The sequence below is a fragment of the Cryptomeria japonica genome, chromosome 5 (genome assembly GCF_030272615.1).
Source record: "Cryptomeria japonica chromosome 5, Sugi_1.0, whole genome shotgun sequence".
Taxonomy (NCBI): Eukaryota; Viridiplantae; Streptophyta; class Pinopsida; order Cupressales; family Cupressaceae; genus Cryptomeria; species Cryptomeria japonica.
In genome coordinates this window covers 794,261,733-794,285,120 of record NC_081409.1, presented here as the reverse complement: position 1 = coordinate 794,285,120, position 23,388 = coordinate 794,261,733, and the positions used below count along the sequence as shown (strand labels likewise).

The 23,388-nt window shown below is 33.7% G+C and overlaps 1 protein-coding gene across 1 annotated transcript; it reads left to right on the top strand.

The window, feature by feature from the left end:
- Nucleotides 1-1,026: 1,026 nt before the first annotated feature.
- On the top strand, nt 1,027-2,481 carry LOC131876185 (L-type lectin-domain containing receptor kinase IX.1-like). The gene is made up of 5 exons (XM_059221007.1): nt 1,027-1,202; nt 1,358-1,443; nt 1,685-1,944; nt 2,041-2,159; nt 2,235-2,481. The coding sequence occupies exons 1-5, from the start codon at nt 1,027-1,029 to the stop codon at nt 2,479-2,481; spliced, it is 888 nt and encodes a 295-aa protein (XP_059076990.1).
- The last annotated feature ends 20,907 nt before the right edge of the window (nt 2,482-23,388 follow it).

Below are 23,388 nucleotides of genomic sequence, written 5' to 3'. Positions count from 1 at the left end.
ATGTGACTGATTATTCTATTATTTTTATTTTATTTCTATTTATTTTTTAACAAATTTGTATTCCAATATCATATGATTATGAGGGCTCATAATTTTTTTTAACCTATAACATTACTTCTAGTCTCTTTTTAAAAAGTTGGATAACAATTTAAAGAAAAAATATATGATATTTAATTAGACCTGACTTTTTAATAAATATTATACTTTCACGAGCTTTTATTTATATTTTTTATATATATTTATAGTTTTTGACTTGGACAAACATGACATGTAGAACTATCTACATTCTAGATAGAGGGATCCGTCCTTCCGGTTTGGGTACGTACTGATGCCGTCTTGCGCTTTTATGTGTACATACATAGCTTATCTTTGAAGATTCAAACTCTTTTAATTTTCATTCATACATGAACCAAAAAAGGAGGAAGAAAACAGAGTTCGAAATCGAAATGGTTTCGATTCGACGATGAGGATCTTATGTTCAATGTCAAATTGTAACTCAGCAGGCCTCATCTTCTCTAGTCGTCTAGAGAGAATATGACAGAACATTGAAAATGTTGCAAGTTTCACATCGACCGTGTATCTGTGGTAGTTGCCTGTTTTGACTGGCCACTTCTATATTTGTGATCCCTTTGAACGCGGATTAGGGAGGAAAATTCCGCTTTTACCCCCATTTTGCGGATCTACAACTGTGCCTGCAATGAAGTGAGGAAGTGTTTTGTTGTCGATTATGACCCGGTCAAGCCTGATTACATTTTTATATATGTTCTGCCTTAAGTCTCTCTCGGCACACATACTGCCAGGGTACTCATGGCTCTGATTTCTCTTCTCCCTCTCTGCTTCGTTGTTGTCTTTGCTTCGATTTTTGTCTCACAGGCAGGAACTGTCAACTTTACTTTTCCTCAAGACAATTTAGTAAAGTAAAACGACACTGTTTTTAAAGACGGTGCGATAGATCTCACCAAAAATGAATACAAGAGTAACCTGGGTTCGAGTGTTGGTTAGGCCACTTAGAATGAGCCGATTCCTATGTGGGATACCTCTTCTCAGGCGCTGGCAAATTTCACTTCACATTTTCAGTTCCGCATTCAGCGATACAGTTCTGGTGGGGATGGATACAATTCTGAAGGCGATGGAATCACTTTTTTCATAGCCCCCTTCGACGCTGAACCGCCTGTCAACTCGTCTGGGGAGTGGCTTGGCCTGTTTAACCCTTTAATCGACGGAAATTCATCTAATTAGATAGTTGCTGTTGAGTTCGACACATTCACGAACAATTTCGACCCGGATGACAACCATGTGGGAATCGACATCAATTCAGCAGATTCTAATGAGACAGTTTCGCTGAACCAAACTACAGACAATTGGCTTGCCAACTAGACTCTCTCAAACGAGAAAAAATGGGACGCATGGGTGGATTACGCTGGCGGAGCAAAGCAGATCCAGGTATTTCTTTTATATAACCCCTATGGTAATACCAGTAACATTTCTAAACCAGGAACCCCAATCTTGTCGTATAAAATAGATCTCAGCAAGTTTGTACCGGAGAACGTCAAAGTTGGGCTTTCAGCTTCCACTGGATGGGCAAGCGAAACCCACACAATTTACTCTTGGAATTTCTCGTCTAAATACTCTTGGGAAATCTCCACTGGAAATGAAGGTTCCGTAAGAGTTGTTTTGATTTCAGTCTTTGCCAGCTTGTTTGTCCTTTGCTGTTTCATATTCGTTGGCGTAAGCTGGAATCGCAGAAAAAGAATGTGCGGTGACGAGGGTAGAGAAGAAAGCGACGTGGAGCTGGACGAATGGTTTGCTCAAGGCCCCCGCAAGTTTTCATATGCTGAGCTCAGTGCTGCCACCAGAAACTTCAGCGACGACGAGAAGCTTGGTCAAGGAGGGTTTGGAGGCGTGTATAAAGGCATTTTGCCTTCCACAAATGAGTCCGTGGCTGTAAAATGAATATCCGAGGGTTCGAAACAAGGAAGGAAAGAATATATTACAGAGGTGACCATAATTAGCAAGCTGACACACCGTAACCTTGTACAGCTCTTGCGGTGGTGCCACCAAAAGGGCGAATTTCTTCTGGTCTACGAATTCCTGCCGAATGGAAGTCTGGATAACTATTTATTCGAAGAGCAAAAGGTTGTCATGGATTGGGATCGAAGGTACAGCATTGCATGTGATATAGCGTCTGCTCTTGTTTACCTTCACGAGGATTGGGAATAGCGTGTTGTGCACAGAGACGTGAAGGCAAGTAATGTGATGTTGGATTCTGATTTCAACGCAAATCTGGGAGATTTTGGCCTGGCTAGACTGGTGGGACGCGATCATCCAGCCTCTCATAAGACCGTGGTGGCGGGGACATATGGGTACCTGGCACCCGAATGTGTATATACGGGAAAGGCCAGTACAGAATCTGATGTGTTCAGCTTTGGAGCCGTCACTTTAGAAATCGCCTGTGGGAGGCGACCAGTGGATCGGAGCTAGGATAAAAGACTGGTCGAATGTGTTTGGAATTTGTATAGCCAGGGGAGGCTCTTGGATTCAGCAGATAAAAAATTGGAAGGAGGCTGCTGTTGCTGGGATTTTTGTGTCCTCATCCTGATCCAAAAGCGAGGCCTAAAACGAAAGCAGTGGTAAAGATTTTGAAATTTGAAGTCAAGTTGCCAAATGTTCCTCTGAATTTGCCTGTAGCTGTATATGACAGTGCCATCCTTTACATCCTTCACTCTTCGTCGATGCCGACCGGGTATGGAACTTCTATGACGTCGACCTCATCCGGCATTACAGGTACATCTGTATCATTTTGTTCTCCTTCTACTGGTTCGCGCACCGAAGTCGTGTCCAAGCCTCTTTTATACCATTCAGAACATCACCCTTCGATTGGAAATGGTCCGTGCTCCGAATTCATGTCATGTTCTAGGATCTTGAGAAAAGAAAACCATTTTATATAAATCATTCTCTAAATTAAAAGGTAATTGATTGTTCCCTCATCTTGTTTGCGGTTGTTTGTAACAGCTTAGAACTCTTCAAGATCAGTTGTTCATGAGCATGCTATTTTTAAGAGTTAATGAAAGTTTAGGATTCTAGTAGTGGAGTTGTTTCATCAAGAGTCTAATCTATAATTTAGGGAGTGTTCAAGCTTAGGTAGCAGTTTTTGTTATCATACAAATGGGAGTGGAGACTTCTGTACGGTCCTTTTTAGATATGTAAATATAATGTGACTGGATCTTTTTTCGTACATTGTGTTACAAAGGAGTTATTAAGTTCACTCTGCTTACTATTATTCAATTATTTGGTTTTTGTATAGGTTAAAAAATCTATAAAAGAAAACGGCTTTAAGAAAGTAAGACAGGCAGCGACAAATAGTAAAATAGGATAAGAATGGACTATATAGTTTAAGGAACGAGTTGTATTATGTATAATTCAATATATTATTTAGTGAATTAAGTTTTATTTTCTTCATAATATTTACAACAATCTAAAATTTAGAATGTTGTATTTTTCATATTTTCATATTTATTTCAAAATTAAAGTTTTATATTTTTAGATTTAATTTGTACTTTTAATGTTTAAACTATTCTAGATAATTGTCGAGGAGAACTTAGTTTAATGGTCAAGTAATTATTGGATGCAATTAGATGTTGTTGAATTTTTTTTTATAGATAGTCTTATGTCCTTAACATCCCCTTAATTATTGGATGCAATTAGATGTTGTTGAATTTTTTATAGAATAGTAGAAAACAAACAACATAATATAAAATAAAATAAAGTATATAGCATAATGAATATCCTTGAAATCTAATATATTGAACATTTATTTATTTGTATTTATTTTATTTTAAAAAATCTAAAATAATATGAAATCTAAAACATTCCATTTTTTACAATCTCATTATTAATTCTAGAATCTAAAGTTTTTGTAAGAAACCTTTGTGAAAGTATTTAAAATTTTTAACTTATATCTCTAGCTTCCAATATGTACATTATTCTACACAATTTTATTTTCTCTTAACCATATGTAATAGATTTAGGTGGATTTAGTTTGGGAAAATAAAATTGTGAAAAATAAGCTGTCAAAAGTTTATTAACTATTTGACTATTATCATAACTTATAAGCTTTATTTCAAGAATCTCTAGGAACTATTTGACAGTTTGATTTTTGTCAACAAATTTAAATCTTTTTATTAGTTATTTTGATGTCAATAATTTTTTTTGAAATATGATCTAAATTATTTTTAAAAAATCATAACCTTTTTGTTATTGTTGAACTCATTCTAATTAATGAATGATAAAATATGATCCAAAATATTAATGAAAATTAATGACAAAGAAAAACAAAACATCGAGTACTTTTATAAGAACCTTTTTAATCAAAAACAACGTGAATATACAATTAATTTCCTCAAAATAACTCAATTTATATTATTAAACGAGAAATAATTTTATAATATAATAAATTTTAGTGATAGTCTATCTATAACTATCAAACAATATGGTTGAGTTATTTTCACAAGAAAGAAAGATGAAAACTTCAAGAAGATAATTATCTAGCTTTTGAGGATATCAAAAAGAAAGAAATTGTACTAGATATTTTTTTTTAAAGTGGTCTCTCTTTGTTAAAACAATGGAGAACCAGGGGATTACCCTGTAGTGTGACGATAAGTCACGAGCCTTTTTGATAGGGTGATCACAAGTTCAAAACTTGTGCCTTCCATCTTGTAGGCACATGTTGACAACATGGAGACACAAACAATTGCATGGAGGTAACCATTGGCATAAGTGGCGTGCGATAGATGAGAGTTATAAGGAGAGGAAACTGCTACTGACAAGAGTTATAAGGAGAGGGCATTCTCACCATGGAGAGATAGGAAGATGTCTGCATGTGGCGATGGAGAAATAAGGTGACACCTGCATGCGGTGGTAGAGAGATAAGGTGTCAGTTGCGTGAGGTATAGGAGATATAAGGGCGAGCTATCATGTGTGTGCAACAGAGTGATAAGGTGGCGTGCCATGCACAAGCAATGGTAGAAAACATCTCAAAGGATGAGGTCCCTCAAAAAATGTGGCCTCATTGGTTCATAGATGCAGTCAAAAGTGTTAATGGCTTCGGCCTCTTACCAATCAAAAAAAATGGAGAACCAAAAATTGTTTGAGAATCTAATATTAAGTGATACCACTTAATATCAAACAATATTTGAGTTTTAAGAAGGTTTTCTAATAAATATATTTTATATGCTTCCTATTAAAGTTTATAGTATGTGAGAAATATCCTAATATATAGGTTTGTACATTAATTTAATAGAGATATCCTAACATTGAGAGATATCCTAATTTATATAAAGATATCCAAAGGCATTTTTAGTCTATAGGGGTGAAGGCTTAAGAACTAATGGTTCAAGTGTTGGAGTTCTTATTTATTTATATAGAGTGATGAAATTTAATTCTTTTGAGGTGTTCACACAAACCCTCAATGATTAGAAGATAACTCTTTCCTAAAAGATAAATTGGATATCATAATTTAATTTTATTCAAACTAAGAGACATATTATTTCACAAAATGTTATTATTTGATTCGCATGGGTTCTTTCAAATATTTATCCTAATTTTTTATTATTAAAATTGGCCATAATTATCTCACTAAAATAATCAAATGTCTATAGAAGGTCATGCCCCTAAATGACCAATCCACAATGCTAGATTTATAGGCAACAACCTCTAGGTGCAAGGGAGTGAATTGAATGTCATATTTGTGAGACCCTCCATGGGTGATCCCTATGGAATTTGCATTCATTCATGTCTTTGTGATTGTTTCTTCATGATTTATGCTATGCTTAAAATTGTCAATGATTTTGAAGATGTATTAATATCTGGGATGTTGTGATATTCTTCTATATTGTGCAATTTTTTCTAGTGAATCTAGTTTATATGTTAGATTGATTGTGATCACTAATAGCTTATTTATGAATTTTCTAACAACTTATTTATGTTAGATTGATTATAATCACTAATAGCTTATTTATGGTCACTTGTGAATGTTTATTTATATTTAGCCCTTATGTAGTAATAGATGGATTTTGTATACATATTGTTCTCAATAAGGATGAATTTTTAGATTAAATTTTTAATTCATGTTAAGTTCTTCATATATTAATTTATTTATTCATCATACAATATTGACATTGATTGTTAAATTAATAGCTAAATTTTTCCAAGGGAAAGAGAGGAGGAATACATAACCAAATTATTTATAATTTGATGTGAATTTATGTTTTGAGTGGTGTAAGAATAATAGTTTTTAAGTGATGTTGGTCATAATTATCCATTTTACTTTGACGGGTGTATAATACCAAGTTTTATGTTCTAATAGTGACCCTAGGTGTTAGATGAAGATTTTGGGTCTCTTTTGGAGTATAAAACGGCTATTTATATATATTTTTAGTGTCCTAAAAATTCCCTTACCCAAAACTGATGAGAATGAGTTGGTTGAGAAGTTATATGTGAGAGTTTCTCTCTCTTTCTTATTTTTTTTTCATTCTTGTTTGTGGAGAGGGTCTTTTGTCATCTGCTTTTTTTTGAACTTCTAGTTTTGGTGAGAGGTTTTGGAAGAAGGTTTTGAGGAAAGTGGTGGGAAAGAATATAGGGATTCCCATAAATTATACATTTTCTTGGATTTCTTGTTAAAGTAGGGAATCAAATCATTTGTTTGTAAATCATTTGAATGTTATTTTGTAGAAAAAAGGCTATTGCTTATTTTTATATTTATTTGAGGAATTTATGATTGGTATTATGTCTAAATCATATAGAATTGTTGCAAATTATTTTAAAAGTGTTCAAATATGTGTGGGTGTAGACTTCCCTTGGGAGGGATTTGGTCCTCCATGTGATGGGGTTTAACTCAGAGTGTGCACATAAGGATTTGTTGTTATGGCTAAGAGTACGCTAATTTATCTTAAGGGTGAGAGTGCCCTATGCTTTACTTATTATGGAATTGAGTATCCAATATTGTTGTGATGGAGGATTGAGGTAATTTGCAGAATTTCTAGTTTTGCACAATCGTAGGGTTAATGAAGGTTGGAAAGTATGGAAGAAATTGAGGAAATAAAGTTATTATTATTCTTTAACCCTATATGGTTGATAGCCCCTACTAGTGTAAGGGACTCCACATAGAGTTCCTTAGTGATTTTGGTGAGTTATTTTTTTATGTTTCTTGTGAAGAAATGCTTAAAATGTGATGTGGTAAAGTGTATGTTCTGGGTTGATTTTCTTGCTATGTATCTTGCCTCTTGCTTAGGGTGGATTTGAATACCAATCCTATGGTTGGGTGGAGAGTCATGAAAAATATTCTCTGAGAGGTGTGATTATTTAACATTTCTTTGTTATGTGTTGCTCCTTTAACATTTAAAAATTTTGTTAAATAAATATAGACCATTCTTATAACTTATGTGAATTAGATAGTTGTTAGATTAATTTGTCAAATATGCATTTTATTGGAAATAAATACTATAAAAATTACGGAAATAAATACTATAAAAATTACTGAAAAAATAATAAATCTCATGATTAAATTTTATCAATTTGCAATAATTTATTTGGACATTTTTTATAGTAATATATGTGTGTGTGAGAGAGAAAGAATGTGAGATATAATAAGTTATTAAAAACGATAAATTATATATTTAGCCGATAAGCTATTATATTGGAAGAACCTCCCATTGGAAGTGAGAATAGAAAAGACTCTCCACCACTTTTTGCTTTCAGCATTTCATCGATTTTTTTTATTTTTTCCGTTTAATTTTTTACAGTAAAAAATCAAGGCCCTCCCATTCCCTACCATTCCGTCCCATTTTCTTGTCCTTCCCGCACAAATGGTGCCCTCTTGTCCGAAGTAAGCGAAAAGGGACCCACATTTGATGCCCTCCCGTACGGTAGAGTAAAAGATTGCGGGACCCACAAGGAAATTTCTTGAAAATCACCGAAATCAGGGAGCTCCTACGTAATTCCCTCTTTATTTGTTAATATTTCAAATTTAATTTTATGTCTTTTTTAGCATTAGTGAAATTTGATATTTTTTTGGCATTTTATCTTTGTTTAAGGGTGAAGGAAAAATTACTGTTATTTTAAATTACATTTTTTAAAAACAATAATTGTTACATGCTGTTTTAGTTTAATGCGTTTTTTTTTTAAATTTGAATTTGTTAAAATTAGAATTTTTTATTTATTTGTAATTAATAAATAGAATCATTTTTAATTTTTATATTGTATTGTACTATTTTTTGTCATTTTTCAAAATTTTATATTTAATAATATCATACAATTTAAAAAATTATTAAATTTTTCTAATTTATTGAAAATATAAATTATTTTACAATAAAAGCTCATTAGAAAATTCTAAAAAAATATTTTATTGTGAGTGAAAGTATGATTTCCCTATTTTCATCTATGATAAACAAATAAATTTATATAAATAAGAATAAATTGATTTGATTAAAGTAAATGATAGTTGAGTATGAGACATGTGTGTGCATCAATGCTAAATTAAGAAAAAAATAGTGTAGAAAAAAATATTTGCGTACTAATTATGTATTTTAATTTATGGTTTATTTATTTTAGTAAAATTTGGATAGTTTATTTAATTTGTTTTGAAAATTAATGGTTAAATCTATTTATTAAAACTACACTTTTGGTAACGTAAAACTAGTTTTATTATCGTAAATTTAATCTAGTTTGCTTTCTTAGATTACTATTACAAGTACCATTTAGAATTGAATACATAATGTAACATTTCACCTTGGAATAATATGAACCTTTCTTTAGACTGGAGGTCCAGAATGACATATATTTCAACTAAGTGTAATAACTGATAATTTTATTAGGCTTAGATGAGTAATATGAGAATGCCTCATGAACCTTATGCCCTCAATTTAGTAAAAATATTGTCTCAAACTAATGTTTTTAACATTTCTTATAAATAAAAGAAAAAAAATCAGTGTTTGATCTAGAAAGAATGGTTAGAGGTATTACAATCTTCTTCCTTCATAGGGATGAGAGTGATGTATGTTTGTAAATTTGACAACCAAGTTTGTGTACATAGAGGTCTTGGTAGTACAAAAAACATAAGGGATTTCAACTTACATAATTTTTTTCTATCACTTCTTTTCATGATTTTTATTACCATTGAGGGTCCTTATATTGGAGATGTTATCCTATGAATTTATACAAAACGAGAATAAAAATATCATGAGTACCTTGTAACTAACAAGATAAATCAAATGTAAAAAATAGAGCATTGATGATCTATTATTCTCCCTTTCATTTGATTGCCTTTATATCCAATGCAATTGAGCGAGGAAAGATCTTCTCACATATATGAGTGGTCAATAAGAGCATATAATAGTTTGTTGTAAATATATCGCATCATAACAAAATCATAATCATAACCATGCAATTAAATAATTAATAATAAGAATGTAAGCACATAAATCATCTAAACATAAATGTATAACAATCGTAACTAGAATAGTACATTATGGGAATGTCATGCCCAAACATTTAACAACATGAAAACTCAAATAATTTTTCTTTTTCTTTTGACCCCATTAAGAAGATCACCATGATGATGTGTAAACATCATAACAAGTATCAAAAGAGCACCTATATTACTTTTCTATATTTAATCCTAGAGTAGTTTATTAGCATTGCATGATTGTAGTTTTCCCACACCAAGATAAAGTACATTTCATGATGATAACAATCTCACAAAATTATTATATGTAATTAATTATTCAAAATGCAACTTAAAGTCTTACTTCATGCCCACAATTTTCATTACAATCTGTCAATTTTATTCCATTCACTATGTCAAGATCGAACTTACTAATATTTGATAGAAATATATTTATAACTAAATTTATTTTCATTTCTAGTTGTAATATCATTGTTATAAAGGCTATTATATTCTTATTATTATTCTTTTAATAGTAACAACACTTTAAGTTCTCCCAATAATACTAGCATTAATATGGGAGCCCAACCAAACATTTGAATTTATAATTTTGAATCCATTTTAAGTATCCTTACTTATTTTAGCAATATGTTGAAATAAATTTATATTTGTGAGATTTTTCCAAGATCAAGAGGCAATGGAAAGCACAAATAAGAGAGACAAAATAAATGATAGGAATAAACTGTATTCTATCAAAATGCAAAATATGATCAACTGGATCATTACAAGATATAGATTGATTTCCCATCCAAACAATGTAGATGAGATCACTTATATTGGCAAGGCTAGGGATATGTGAGCACATAAACATGACATGTGGCTCAATAAGAAATAAGGGTAGGTAAGAAATAGGTGTGGGTAGGTAGGAGAAACAATGTAATATTCCACATGAGGTGGAATGCAACAACAAGATAAGATCAACACCATAAAAGTTGGAAATTCTCCTACACACACTATCCCAATGTGGCACAAACACCCAAGGGTCTCATACCCAAACTACTATTAAATGCATGTACCTAAGTAAACTTAAGTAACATGTAATAATATCCAAGATGAATAATTATTTACACCAACAATATTAATAAATTTCTTTTCAAGATATTGTTATCTTGAAAATAAATTTATATTAATAAAGTTATTTTCAAGATATTGTTAAAATAAGTAAGGGTGTGTAATATGGATTCAAAATGTGTGTTTCTATCTTCGAAGTGGTTCATATCAGGCTTGCATACTCCTCTTTCACTACGATATCTTGTCACCCTACATTCAAATAATGTGGGTTTGATTGTGGTCCTATATAGGGCGACAACTTCTTTACTTTCCAATACATTTCCCTACACTAATTTTGGGGTTTGATTTGTGAAGCATTTTTCTTTTCCCTCAAGTATTTTTTAGCTCTCACTTTCTCCTCTGCATTATGGATATCCCCCCATCAACAAGTGCGTCACTTTTCCCATCCTCAATTAACAAGTTCTAGAATCAGGGGAATACACACATATAAAGATTAGCAAAGTCTTTTTCCTTTAATGTCACTGTGTTGACCATGCTATCAAAATAGTTATTGGGGTTAACCTATTGGGTGCCTACTTGTGTTTTTGTTTACCCCATTCAAGTGGTCAGTATGTATATTTCAAATACTTTGGACCTCATGCAATCATTTTCTATAGTTTCTAATCTAGCTGCAAATTATCTAAGGAATTGCCTTCATAGCACCCTAGATTCTTCTATTAAGGGTTATAATCTCCATTAGGGCAAAGCTTTAGTTGGTGGCCTATTTTGTCAGAAAGACCTTGCCAAAGACTGTAGTTTTCTTTGTGTTTATATTGCTCTCAAATAGTCCCTTAATTCCAAAGATGACATGCTTCTCAGAGATGCCATCTCAACCAATAAAAGTGAGTTGGGTAAATGCTTGTGTAATCATATTTTTAATAAATATGAAGCATTGTTCCTCCTCATCACCCACAAATGCCATTCCTCAACTCGTCCCTATAACCTATTTTATGAGGAGGTAGAGACTGGATTAAATAATTCTCAACTGCAAGGTACATCAAACAATCGCCCACTCAACAAGGCGGGAGAAGTTGACAATGTGGCAAGAGCATATGACAACACTCATGGTTAGCAGGAGGATACTACTCCTCATGATGGGGACTTTGTGCTAAAGGATATTTTCATTCGTGGACATGAAGAAAATTCTACTATGGTTGGTTTTATAGAGAATGGTCATGCATTTAGCCTTAATGTTGTGTTTGGTGTTGATGTTGAAGAGGAAGCACAAGATTCTAACACCATTGTGGATATAGAAATGGTGGACTAGAATTCTTGCTACTTGAGAAGTTTTTTTTTGCAAGTGCATACCATTATATTAATTTTAAAAATACATACATTAACTTGTAGAGAAGACCATGATATAGTAGACTAAAGGAAATGATAAAAAACATAGAGAGTATTGCTCCATCTATGAACCCTATCTAATTAGCTAGACACCTAACCAAAAAACCCACAAAATGGAGGAAGTAGAGAACATGGCTTGATTTGCAACCAACACATACACATATTTCATTAAAAATGGTATGGCAGAACCAAATCCATAACTAATTCAAAGAACCAAAAAATTGGAAATAATAGAAAGCCATGCTCAATGTGTAGAGAACTAACATATATAATATATTTCAAGGAAACCTAGACTCGAACATAGAAAAACAAAAAACTTCAACTGATCCACACATGGGGTGGGATTAGTGCTAGCTATTAACAATAGAATAAGAAAACTTTCAAGAGAATTTTCTACATAGATAATGACACTGTACCTCTAGCTAGTTTTGGGGATTGTTTTCCCTAACACATTCATCATCACCATGCTCCCACTATCCCTATGAGTCATCAAACTTGAAGGCCACATAGAAATATTTTGGGCCTTTTCATAGTCTATCCTTGAAATGTAATTTTTTGATCTTTTGTGCAAGCAAATGGTGAAGCATAAGATGATGAAGGGTGTACAAGAGGTTATAGTAGAGGGTGGCTTCTGAGGGAGATATCATTTCTAAGAAAATTCCCAATTCCCCCTCAAAAAATATGCAATTGTTTGACTCAAAGGTAAGTGCACAAAGTTGTGGTACCAAAAAGGTGCCACTTTTTACCTTTTAATAAAAATGTGTCATTGGCATGAAAAGTTATCCAAACATTCGGGTTGGATGCCCAAGGAAAATCCAACCCAAAGGGTTGGTATTTTCCCATGCAAAACATTTGGCGAGTGCCAAATTCAAAATTTTTGAATTTTCACATTTGGCGCGCTCCAAATTTGATGATTGCCAAATGTGAAAAGTCATTTTTTCATTTGGCGAGCACCAAATGTGAAAAGTCATTTTTTGCAATTAAAGGTTTTGTGAGTGTGTAGATTTCCCATTTTGGGCACAAGTTATACCCATCCTGGAAGGAGAATATATACATCAAATATAACATTTAAGTATAAGAACAAAGATTCTTATACTTTAAGTTATATTTCATGTTAATATCAATTGGCAGGAGGTTTGAGAGTGGTTTCAACACTATAGGAGTTATAATGTATATTCTAGTATTTAGAGGATCATATAAAATTTCAGACAACCAAATTTTAGTAATCAACATATCAAAATTTAATAATCATTGTACTCCTATTAGCATTCTTTAGCTATGTAGATCTGACTCTCCTTATCTTCCCCAAACTCTAGACCTATCTCTATCTGTCTCTATCTATCTCAGTTCCCTCTCCCCTCTTTAGGTATATCCCACCCTCTCTATCTTTTGTTCCTTCCTTAACTCCATATCTATACTTGACTCCCTCCCTCTCTCTTCTTCTTTCTCATTCTCTTATTATTTCTCTCCCCACCCTCTCTATTCTCTTGGTCACTACCTATCCCTTATATCCTCTCTCTCCCCATATCTAGGGCTTTGCCTCCCTTCTTATTCACCTCATTACCTCTCCCTCCCTATATTATTATTCACCTCTCACCCTCCCTCTAGGTTTCTCACATATCTAATTGTCCACCCTCTAGTTCTCTTCCTCCATCTCCATCTTTATCTCCCTCTCCCTTACCCCTATCCAATTATGAACTCTCTCCCCCTATTCTCTCTCTCTAAACCTATCTACTTCATCATTCCTTAGGTATTTGAATTCATCCATGTCTACCTCTCCATCGATCCCCTCTTACTCATGTCTTTACTCTTTTATCTATTCCCTCTCTCCATTGTCTAGGTTGTCACCTCTCCCTCCTACCATCTCTCCCTCTCAAATTTATAGGTTTCTCCCTCATTGCCTCTCCACATATATACCTATCCATCAATATCTTATTAGGAACCCATCTCTATGACCCCCCCTCTCTCATCTAGGTATTTAACCTCTCTCTCACACTCTACATAGCTCATCTCTCTATTTGTCCCCTCTCTAGTTCTCTCCCTTCATCTCCATCTATCACCCCTTACCCATCTCCCTTTATAAACTTTCTCCTTTGTTTACCTCTCCTATAACCTCTTTATCTCCATAAACTCTAGACCTATTACTCTCCCTTTCTCTCCCTTTATTCTCTCTCTCCCCCCTCTCTAGGTCTATCTTACAGTCTCTCCCTCTCTCTCCCACCTTCCCTTGATATCTCCATATCTATCATTCCCTCCCTCCCTCTCTCTTCTCCTCCTATTGTTTCTCTCCACTCTCTCTTTGTTCTCTTGATTACTACCTATCCCTCCCAACCTCTACCTCCATACCTATTTTTCTGTCTTATTTTTTTCTCTCTCTCACACATATCTACCCCATCCCCCTTTAGGTCTCTCAGTCACCCCCTACCCAACTTTCCCTCTCTTCTTATCTCTCTTTCTCTTTATTCTTCCCACTCTCCCCTTCTCTCTCCCTCCCCTCTCCAGGTCATCACTTCTTCCTCCCTGATATAGTATTTAGATAATGGGTTGTAGGATATAAGATTTATGGTATAAGATACAAGATTGATGGTACATAGTTTAGGGAATATAGGGTTGAGGGCAGTGGTTGTAATTATTCCTCCCTCTATCTCTCCATATTCCTCTCTCTCTCTCTCTCTCTCTCTCTCTCTCTCTCTCTCTCTCTCTCTCTCTCTCTCTCTCTCTCTCTCTCTCTCTCTCTCTCTCTCTCTCTCTCTCTCTCTCTCTCTCTCTCTCTCTCTCTCTCTTCTTTCTCACCTCTCTCTCCTCTCCCTATGTCTCTCCCTCCCTCTCTACCTCCCCATTCCTTAACCTCATATATATCTTCCCCCCCAACTCTCTCATTTATCTTCCTTACTCTCTTATTATCTCTCTCTCTCTCTCTCTATTCTTAAGGGGTCATATGGTGTCCTATGACCCCTTAGGACAAGATATGACCCCTTAGGACTTGATATGACCCCTTAGGACACCATATGGTGTCATTAGGGGTCGTATGGTGTCCTAAGCGATCATTAGGTGTCTTATAACCCGTTAAGAGACCATATGACCCCTTAGGTGTCGTTAGGGGTCATATTGTGTCTTAAGGGGTTATATGGTGTCCTATGAACCATTAGGACACCATATGACCCCTTAGGTGTTGTTAGGGATCATATTGAGTCCTAAGGGGTCATAGGGTGTCCTATGACCCCTTTGGACACCATATGATCCCATAGGACACCATATGGTGTCATTATGGGTCATATAGTGTCTGATGAAGAACACCATATGGTGTTGTTATAGGTCAGATGGTGTGCTAAGGGGTCATATGGTGTTATATGACCCCTTAGGACACTATATGGTGTTGTTATGGGCTATATGGTGTTTTAAGGGGTCATATGGTGTCCTATTACCCCCTAAGGGGCCATTAGAGGTCAGATTGTGTCCTATGACCCCTTAGGACACCATATAACCCCTTAGAATACAATATGGTGTTGTTATGGGTTATATGGTGTCTGATGATCCCTTTGGTTCGGGCACCATATGACCCATTAGGATACAATATGGTGTTGTTATGGGCCGTATGGTGTCCTAAGGCGTCATATGGTGTAGGAAACCATGTGAGCCCTCATATGGTGTTGTTATAGGTTATGTGGTGTCCTAAAGGGTCATATGGTGTCCCATGACCCCTTAGGACACCATATGGTGTCATTATGGGTCTTATGGTGTTCTAATGGGTTATATGGTATTATATGACCCATTAGGACACCATATGACCCCTTAGGACACCATATTGTGTCGTTATAGGTCGTATAGTGTGATAAGGGGTCATATGGTGTCATATAATCCCCTAAGGGGTTGTTAGGGGTCATATTGTATCTTATTACTCCTTAGGACACCATATGGCCCCTTATGACACAATATGGTGTTCTTATGCATCGTATCATGTCCTAAGGGGTCATATGGTGTCCTATGATCCTATAGGACACCATATAACCCCTTAGATGTCATTAGGGGTCATATTATGTACTAATGGGGCATATGGTATCCTATGACTCCTTAGGACACCATATGGTGTCGTTGTGGGTTGTATGGTGTCCTAAGGGGTCATATGGTGTCCTATGATCCCTTAGGACACCATGTGACCCCTTAGAACACCATATAGTGTTGTTATGGGTCATATGGTGTCCTAAGGGGTCATATAGTGTCCTATGACTGCTTAGGACACAATATAACCCCTTACATGTCGTTAGGGTTTATATTGTGTTCAAAGGCTCATATGGTGTCCTTTGACCCCTTACAACACTATATGACCCCTTAGATGTTTTTAGGGGTCATATTATGTTCTAAAGGGTCATATGGTGTCCTATGACCCCTTAGGACACCATATGAACCCTTAGCAGACCATATGGTGTCAATATGGGTCATATGGTGTCCTCAGAGGTCATCTAATGTCCTATGATTGGTTAGGACACCATATGGTGTTGTTATGGGTTGAATGGTGTTCTAAGTGGTCACGTGGTGTCCTATGACACCTTAGGACACCATATGGTATCGTTATGGGTTGTATGGTGTCCTAAGAGGTCATATGGTGTCCTATGATCCCTTAAGACACCATATGACCCCTTAGATGTTGTTAAGGGTCATATTATGTCCTAAGGGGTCATATGGTTTCATATGACCCCTTAGGACACCATATGACCCCTTAGGTGTCATTAGGGCTCATATTGTGTCCTAAGGAGTCATATGGATATTAACCTCACTAGTTCTAAATTCACTTGGTCAAATAGGAGATTAGGTAAAAAATGCATTCAAGTAAGGTTGGATAGGATCTTGGTATTGAGAAATTGGAAAAAAAATTATGCCCTCTCCCTTTGTACCCTCCATAGAGATGGTTCAGATCATAGTGCGATCCTTCTCTCCATGGATGATTCTATAAGGAAAAATTAATACACCTTTAAATATGAGATAATGTGGTATTCACACTTAGATTTCAGATCATTGGTAGAACAATGGTGGAATTTCCCTATCAATGGCACCCCTATGTACCGTGTGACTTAAAAACTAAAGATTATAATGGAGAAGGTTAAAGGATGGAACTAGCATTCTTTTGGAAACATCTATTAGAAAAAAAGAAATTATTTCTAACCTTGAAGTTATCCAGAAGAAGATAGAAGATAAAAAAACTTCTCAGGATGAATGTAGGAAGGAGATCATGCTAAGAGATCAATGGTTTAGATTAAATAAAAAAGAAGATGTCTTATGGAAACAAAAATAAGGAATACAATGACTTAATTAAGGAGATAAAAATACCAAATTTTTCCACCAATCCATTGTGAAGCATAGGAGCAGGAGTAGGATAAGGACTCTTCAAAAATATGATGGTTCAATCACAAAAGATGAGAAAGAGATGACTGAGCTATTTGTTAACTTCTTCAACATCCATAACCCCAATATCTAGAGTAACTTTAGAGACCCCTGTGGCTTGCTTGAGGTGATCCTGGAAGTTATTACTAAGGAAGAGTTGTCTTTGCTAAATGCTAAGGTGTCTCTCCAAGAGGTCAAAGATGCAAATTTCTCCTTTGGAGCTTACAAGGCTCTAGGTCTTGATGGATCCCAACTTTCTTCCATGATTACTAGGATGTCATTGGTACAGATATTTTTTATGTTGTGGAGGACTTCTTTAGGTCTGGTAAACTCTTCAACCAAGTTAACTCAACCTTCATTGGTTTAATTCTTAAATATGATAGTGATGTTTCCTTAAATGACTTTAAGCCCATTAGCCTGTGTAACACCCTATATAAAATCATAGTGAAAGTTATTGTTAATAGGATCAAACCTATGCTTGATAAATTATTTTTAATCAACCAAAAAGGCTTTGTTAAAGAGAGACACATTATGGATGCAGTTATAATTGCTCATAAACTTGATCACTCTATGAAAAATAGAAAATTACCATGTATGGTTTTCAAATTAGATATCTCTAAACCTTATGATAGAGTTTCATGGAACTTTCTTTTTGAAGTGCTAACAAAGTTTGGATTTAAGGATAAATTCTTAAATATGATAATTCAATATGTCACAACCGCTAAGTTTTCTATTTTGTTAAATGGTTCCCCTAATGGTTATTTTACATGTGGTTGAGGCCTTCGCCAGGGTGACCCTCTATCCCCATATTTATTCATCATTGTTGTTGAAGTCCTTGGAAAAAATATTGAAAAAATTAAAAGGAGAGGTCATCTAAGAGGTGTTAGAGTTACTTCTACTATGGATCCTATATCACACCAACAATTTTTGGATGACACCATCATCTTTGGTGAAGCTTATATCTCAGAAGGCAAATGTTAGAAGGATAATCTAGATAATTATGCAAACATTTTAGGTCAACATATTAACTATGAGAAGAGTAAGATATTCTTTTTTAATTTCTATGACAACCTTCAGGCTAAAATCACTAATGTCTTGGCTTGTCAGACTGCAGCCTTACCGAAATATTATCTCGGATTACCCCTTATTGCTAAATCCCCCTCTTCTCTATTCAAGAATAGAATCATAGAGAGATTTAAAAAGAAATTAGTTGGATGGAAAGGGAAATTTCTAAGCTTGGTAGTGAAAATTCAATTAGTCAAATCTTGTCTTCAAAATATCCTAGTTTACTACCTCTCACTCTTCAAGATGCTAGGGTTTGTTGCTGATAGGATAGAAATTTTTTTTAAATGCTTCTTGTGGACAAGAACTAAGGAAAAAAATAGACTTTCCCTGGTGGCTTGGGAAAACTTTTGTCACTCAATTAGAGCTAGTGGACTAGGTATTAGAAGAATCAAGTCCTTCAATAGGGCTTTAATCTCCAAAATTAGGTGGCAGCTAATTGAAGGGAAGAAAGACTAGGCAAATATCATTAGGGCAAAATACCTTAGTAATGATAGACGTTGTTGTTTCCTCAATAAGAATGAATTACCCTAGAAAAAAATAGACTTTCTCCTTAACAAAATCATTAAAGAATGATCTATCGCTAATCGTATGAAATTAGATTTTTATTGTTATTATTATATTAGAAAAGCTCATGGTTGAATTCTCTTGTTCCTTAGCACTAGTAGTTAAAAAGAAAAATTCTCATCCTAATCATTCTGATATTCTTATTCCATTTTAGGCTTATATCACTGGCTTCCATCTTATGGATTTTTTCTACATAAAATTTATGTATCCTAATCTAAGTTGTATAGTGGTTGCAAGCAATTAGATTTACTCCACTTTTATTTCTTACATCATAATTCTTAAACCATCTCTTGAATATTTATTAATTTTTCTTTGCATGATGAAATGAATTATGGACTTTATTCTTATGAAAAAAATTCAAGCTATTTTATTTCCTTTGCAATTGATGCATAAGTTTTCTTGATATTTCTATCTATAATGAGTTGACACTTAATTTTAAATTTGTCTTACAAAATCAATGAAAATATTGTGGGATTTATCAGGATTAAACTAAATCAACCATTTCATAAATTCTTCAATCAGTTGAAAAGATAAATAAATTTAATTTTCAATCATAACAACTAACTAAAAAATTCATCTTATATTCTTGTCATACTTTTACAATTGAACATACAATAAAAAAAGTTTTATTCAAGGAAACAACATTTTTCCAAAATCATTTAATTCTAGATTCAACAATTTATCTTTCTTTATCAAACATATTAGTAAGACCAACATCCGAATAGACTTCATATAAAACTTGACTATATCTAAACAATCAATCTTTTATTTAGATTTTGGTTGGAAGTGTAACTAATAATTCATATGGCTTAATCAATTTGACAACCCATAATGACTTTTCTTTTCCATCTTTAGACTAAACCACTTCATAACTAACATTCTTCCATAATGAGTTTTCTATAAGAGTACATTCAATTGCAAATATCCAATCTAGAAACTCACTTCTATAAAAACTAAGCCAAAATTCAATATTGTTAGAAATTATAATGTGGATGAAATCTACTAGGCAATTCAAACAATCTTTATTAACAATAACATGACCCTTCTACGAAAGAAGAATTTTTTTGATATCATCAAAAGAATTGAAAAATAAATGTTTATGTTTTCACTAATATTCAAAAAAAGAATTTCTAGCTAAGACAATCACAAACATAATAAAGAAAACAAAAATGTAATACTACCCTCAAAAAAAAAAAAAAAAAACATTCTATAAAACTAACTTACAAAAAAACATGAAACACCGCTTACAATTGTACAATAGCACAACAGTTTCAGAAAATAAACAATGTTGTTGAACAATAGATGAGACGCAGAATTTGTCAAGGTGCTTGCATGCGACCGTGGATAACGAAGGCTTCGTTGCGGGAGAACCGTTCCTTGTGCACCTGGGATTTCATCATTTTCCTTATGGACATAAATGTTCTAGACTTAATACCAGTTCGACGATGGGAAGCTGGCTTACTTTTATATATATATATATATATATATATATATGTGAAAGTTTACAATCTTTAAGATTACCTAGTTATATTAATTAATTGTACAATAATTATAAATAAAATATTCTCAGGGTTGAGTTTAATTAGTCAAATTGTTAGGTTTTCATTGAAGAGACCAAGATTAATTTTTTATAGAAACTTTTAAGCTGGAGTTCTAATTTGTGATGATTGGTCTTCCATAGTTTGCTTCTAATATGGACATGGTTTTTAAATAAAAGTGGATTTGTAGGTATTGATTGTTAGTCTTTCATAAATGATATTTAACGTGTTTGCTCATGTGATATTCAATTCAAAAAAGAAGATTACAACATAATTATTGGATAGGTGATATCTATGTATAATCTATCTACATAAATATTGATTTTGTCAAATAAAATTTTAAATTGACATGAATTAGCTTTTTAATTATAATGGCAAAAATGTTATCATTTGAGAATTGTAAGGTCATATATTATAATTCATCCATAAAAAATATTTTTTTGTCAAGAAAAAATTAGCATTGGCATACCATCTTTCTTCAATCATATAAGAAAAAATGTTATTCTATGAAATTTGTAAGGTCAAATATCACGAAGCTTGTATTTCAATTTGAATTTATTATATAAACATATTTTTCAAACAAAACATTAATTTTCTTATAAATTTACTTTGTATTATTTTTATAACAATGCAAGAAGACTTAAAAATATTTGGATTCCCCTCCCACTTTCAATAAAGTCCAATCTCTTATTTGAGGAAATTGATATTGTAGAAATTAGACTATCTTTGGGTATGATGATTCTCATATTCCTCGTGACTAGTCTGTAGGTCCCGGGGACAACTGAGAGGGGGGGGTGAATCAATTGTCTAATAAATTCAAACCAAAATCTTACTAACCAACTTTAATGCTTAGTACCGGTAAGACAATTAAGTATGCCGGTAAACAGTGTTAAGAGAAAATTGCTATACCTGTAAGAATTAATGCATGAAACATAAACATAAAGTCATCCACAACACATGACACAAATATTTGTACGTGGAAACCCTATAAGGGGAAAAACCACGGTGGGAAACCTTACCCACAATCAGATGATACTACTACAGATAGTAAGTGTACAAAGAGGGGTCTGCACATGCAGAAAGGCCAACAGCCTAGAGCTCACTGCTCAAACACAAATGGGAGTCACACTGACTACAGTTGGATGGTTAAATCCAATGAGAATGTACTACACAAAATAGCATCTTCATATGCTGGAGTCAGTACCGGTGTAATGCTAATATGCTTCTACAAAAACCTAACTTTACCTTCAAATGATGTCTTTGTGTATATCTCTGCTTGATCTCGCATATACCCTTCCTTAAATCTTTTTTGCATTCCACATCTGATCTTATAAATAAGATCTTACATTTATACCATACCCTAAGACCAATTTTAGTAGGTCGGCTCTACAAGATATTACAATAAAAACATTTTACAAATAATACAATATCTGATGCAATAACTGATTAAACATGTCAGCTTAATGCATTTACAACAATAATAAATCATCTCCATAGCATGCCATGCTGATCTGGAAAAGATAAACCTGTCGGTGTAACCCTAGATAACCTGGACCTATTTGCCAGTAAAAGCAAATATGCAAATAAGAATATACCAATGATATTACTTCAAGGAAAAGTGTCCACATGATGTCTTCGACATTACCAAGTGTCTTCCATATCATTGCAGGTACCAGTGAACATTATATCCTGCCGGTTAACCATATACCGATGATTGTTTGAATAGTTTACTGATTGCCGGTTAACGTTGCTGGATCTCCAAAGTAGGTGTATTTAGCAGGTGTTGACATCAATGAAAAAACCATACCAAAATACCAACGTAGTCTTATAGCTCTAGTTGCTTAGCATCTTTGTTTCTATTAATTGCATGAAATTTTCACAGTCCATGATAGATAGTCATGTTGGCTTCTGGATTTGATTGCATGATCAATTTTTTTGTCGACATTTTGGTTCATGCTCCATGATCCATGGTTAAGATGAGAGCTTGAAAAGAGAAATAAAAAGTGTACTGCTATTTTCATTTCTCTTTTGAAGTTCTCTCATCTTCATGATGGATCATGGAGCATGATCTAAAATGTTGATGAAAAAATTGATCGTGTAGTCAAAATTCGGAGCCAGCAAGACAATCTGTGTTCCTCTCTTTTCATTATGAATAAGGCACCACCTTACCTAGAATTTGGGATGTGACTATCTCCATTCACCCTCTTTTGTCATATAGCATAATTTAAAAATAAAAAATAGTTAATATAATTACCCCTTTTATTCAAATAAAAATATTAGGACATAAATTGAGAAGAAATTAGTAACAAAGATAGCAATACATCATATAATATTCCCTACAAAATATGAGGAAAGTAAATTGTCAACTTGTAAGGCTACAATAATTATATTATACCGAGCTAAAGTTTGTTACAAGTAGGTTCTCACAATCTTCTAGGATTACCATAAAGATCCTTTGTTAGAGTTATCATGTATTAGCTATCAATTATTTATTTAATTATTAGTCTATTATACACGCTTAAGCTAAACTTTGACATTTAATAATATTGTAGGTTTTTAATAATTATTCTAATTATTAAATACACTTTATCCCTTTAAGGTTTCTTTAGGGTTGCACATCTTTAGAGTTGCATATTTTCCTTTTATAAGGATTCTATTGTATTTTTTCATTAGTGATTCCCTCTTTGAATGATAATCTTTTTCTTTAGAGCCATTATTGCTTTGTGCCTCCATTCCTCTCTTTGTCACAGGTATTTTGCTTGCAGGTGTTCTTGGGATCTCTGAAGTTGTATTTCTCAACTTCTTCATGGTATCAGAGCCTACATCTATTGCTACTTGTTCCATATTTTTCAGAAGATTTTTTGGAGGAGGATTTCAAGCTTTTTCAGAGTTTTTTAATTTGTATTTGGGCAGATTTTTTGTTTATAGGATTTTTGGGCTCAAACGGAC

What these genes read in the sequence shown, in the direction of transcription:
- LOC131876185 (XM_059221007.1), top strand. Translation starts at nt 1,027, where the DNA reads ATGTGGGATACCTCTTCTCAGGCGCTGGCAAATTTCACTTCACATTTT. An exon ending in TCTGGGGAGTGGCTTGGCCT is followed by an intron (nt 1,203 to 1,357) that starts GTTTAACCCTTT and finishes ACCAAACTACAG; the next exon opens with ACAATTGGCTTGCCAACTAG. An exon ending in GTCATGGATTGGGATCGAAG is followed by an intron (nt 2,160 to 2,234) that starts GTACAGCATTGC and finishes TGTTGTGCACAG; the next exon opens with AGACGTGAAGGCAAGTAATG.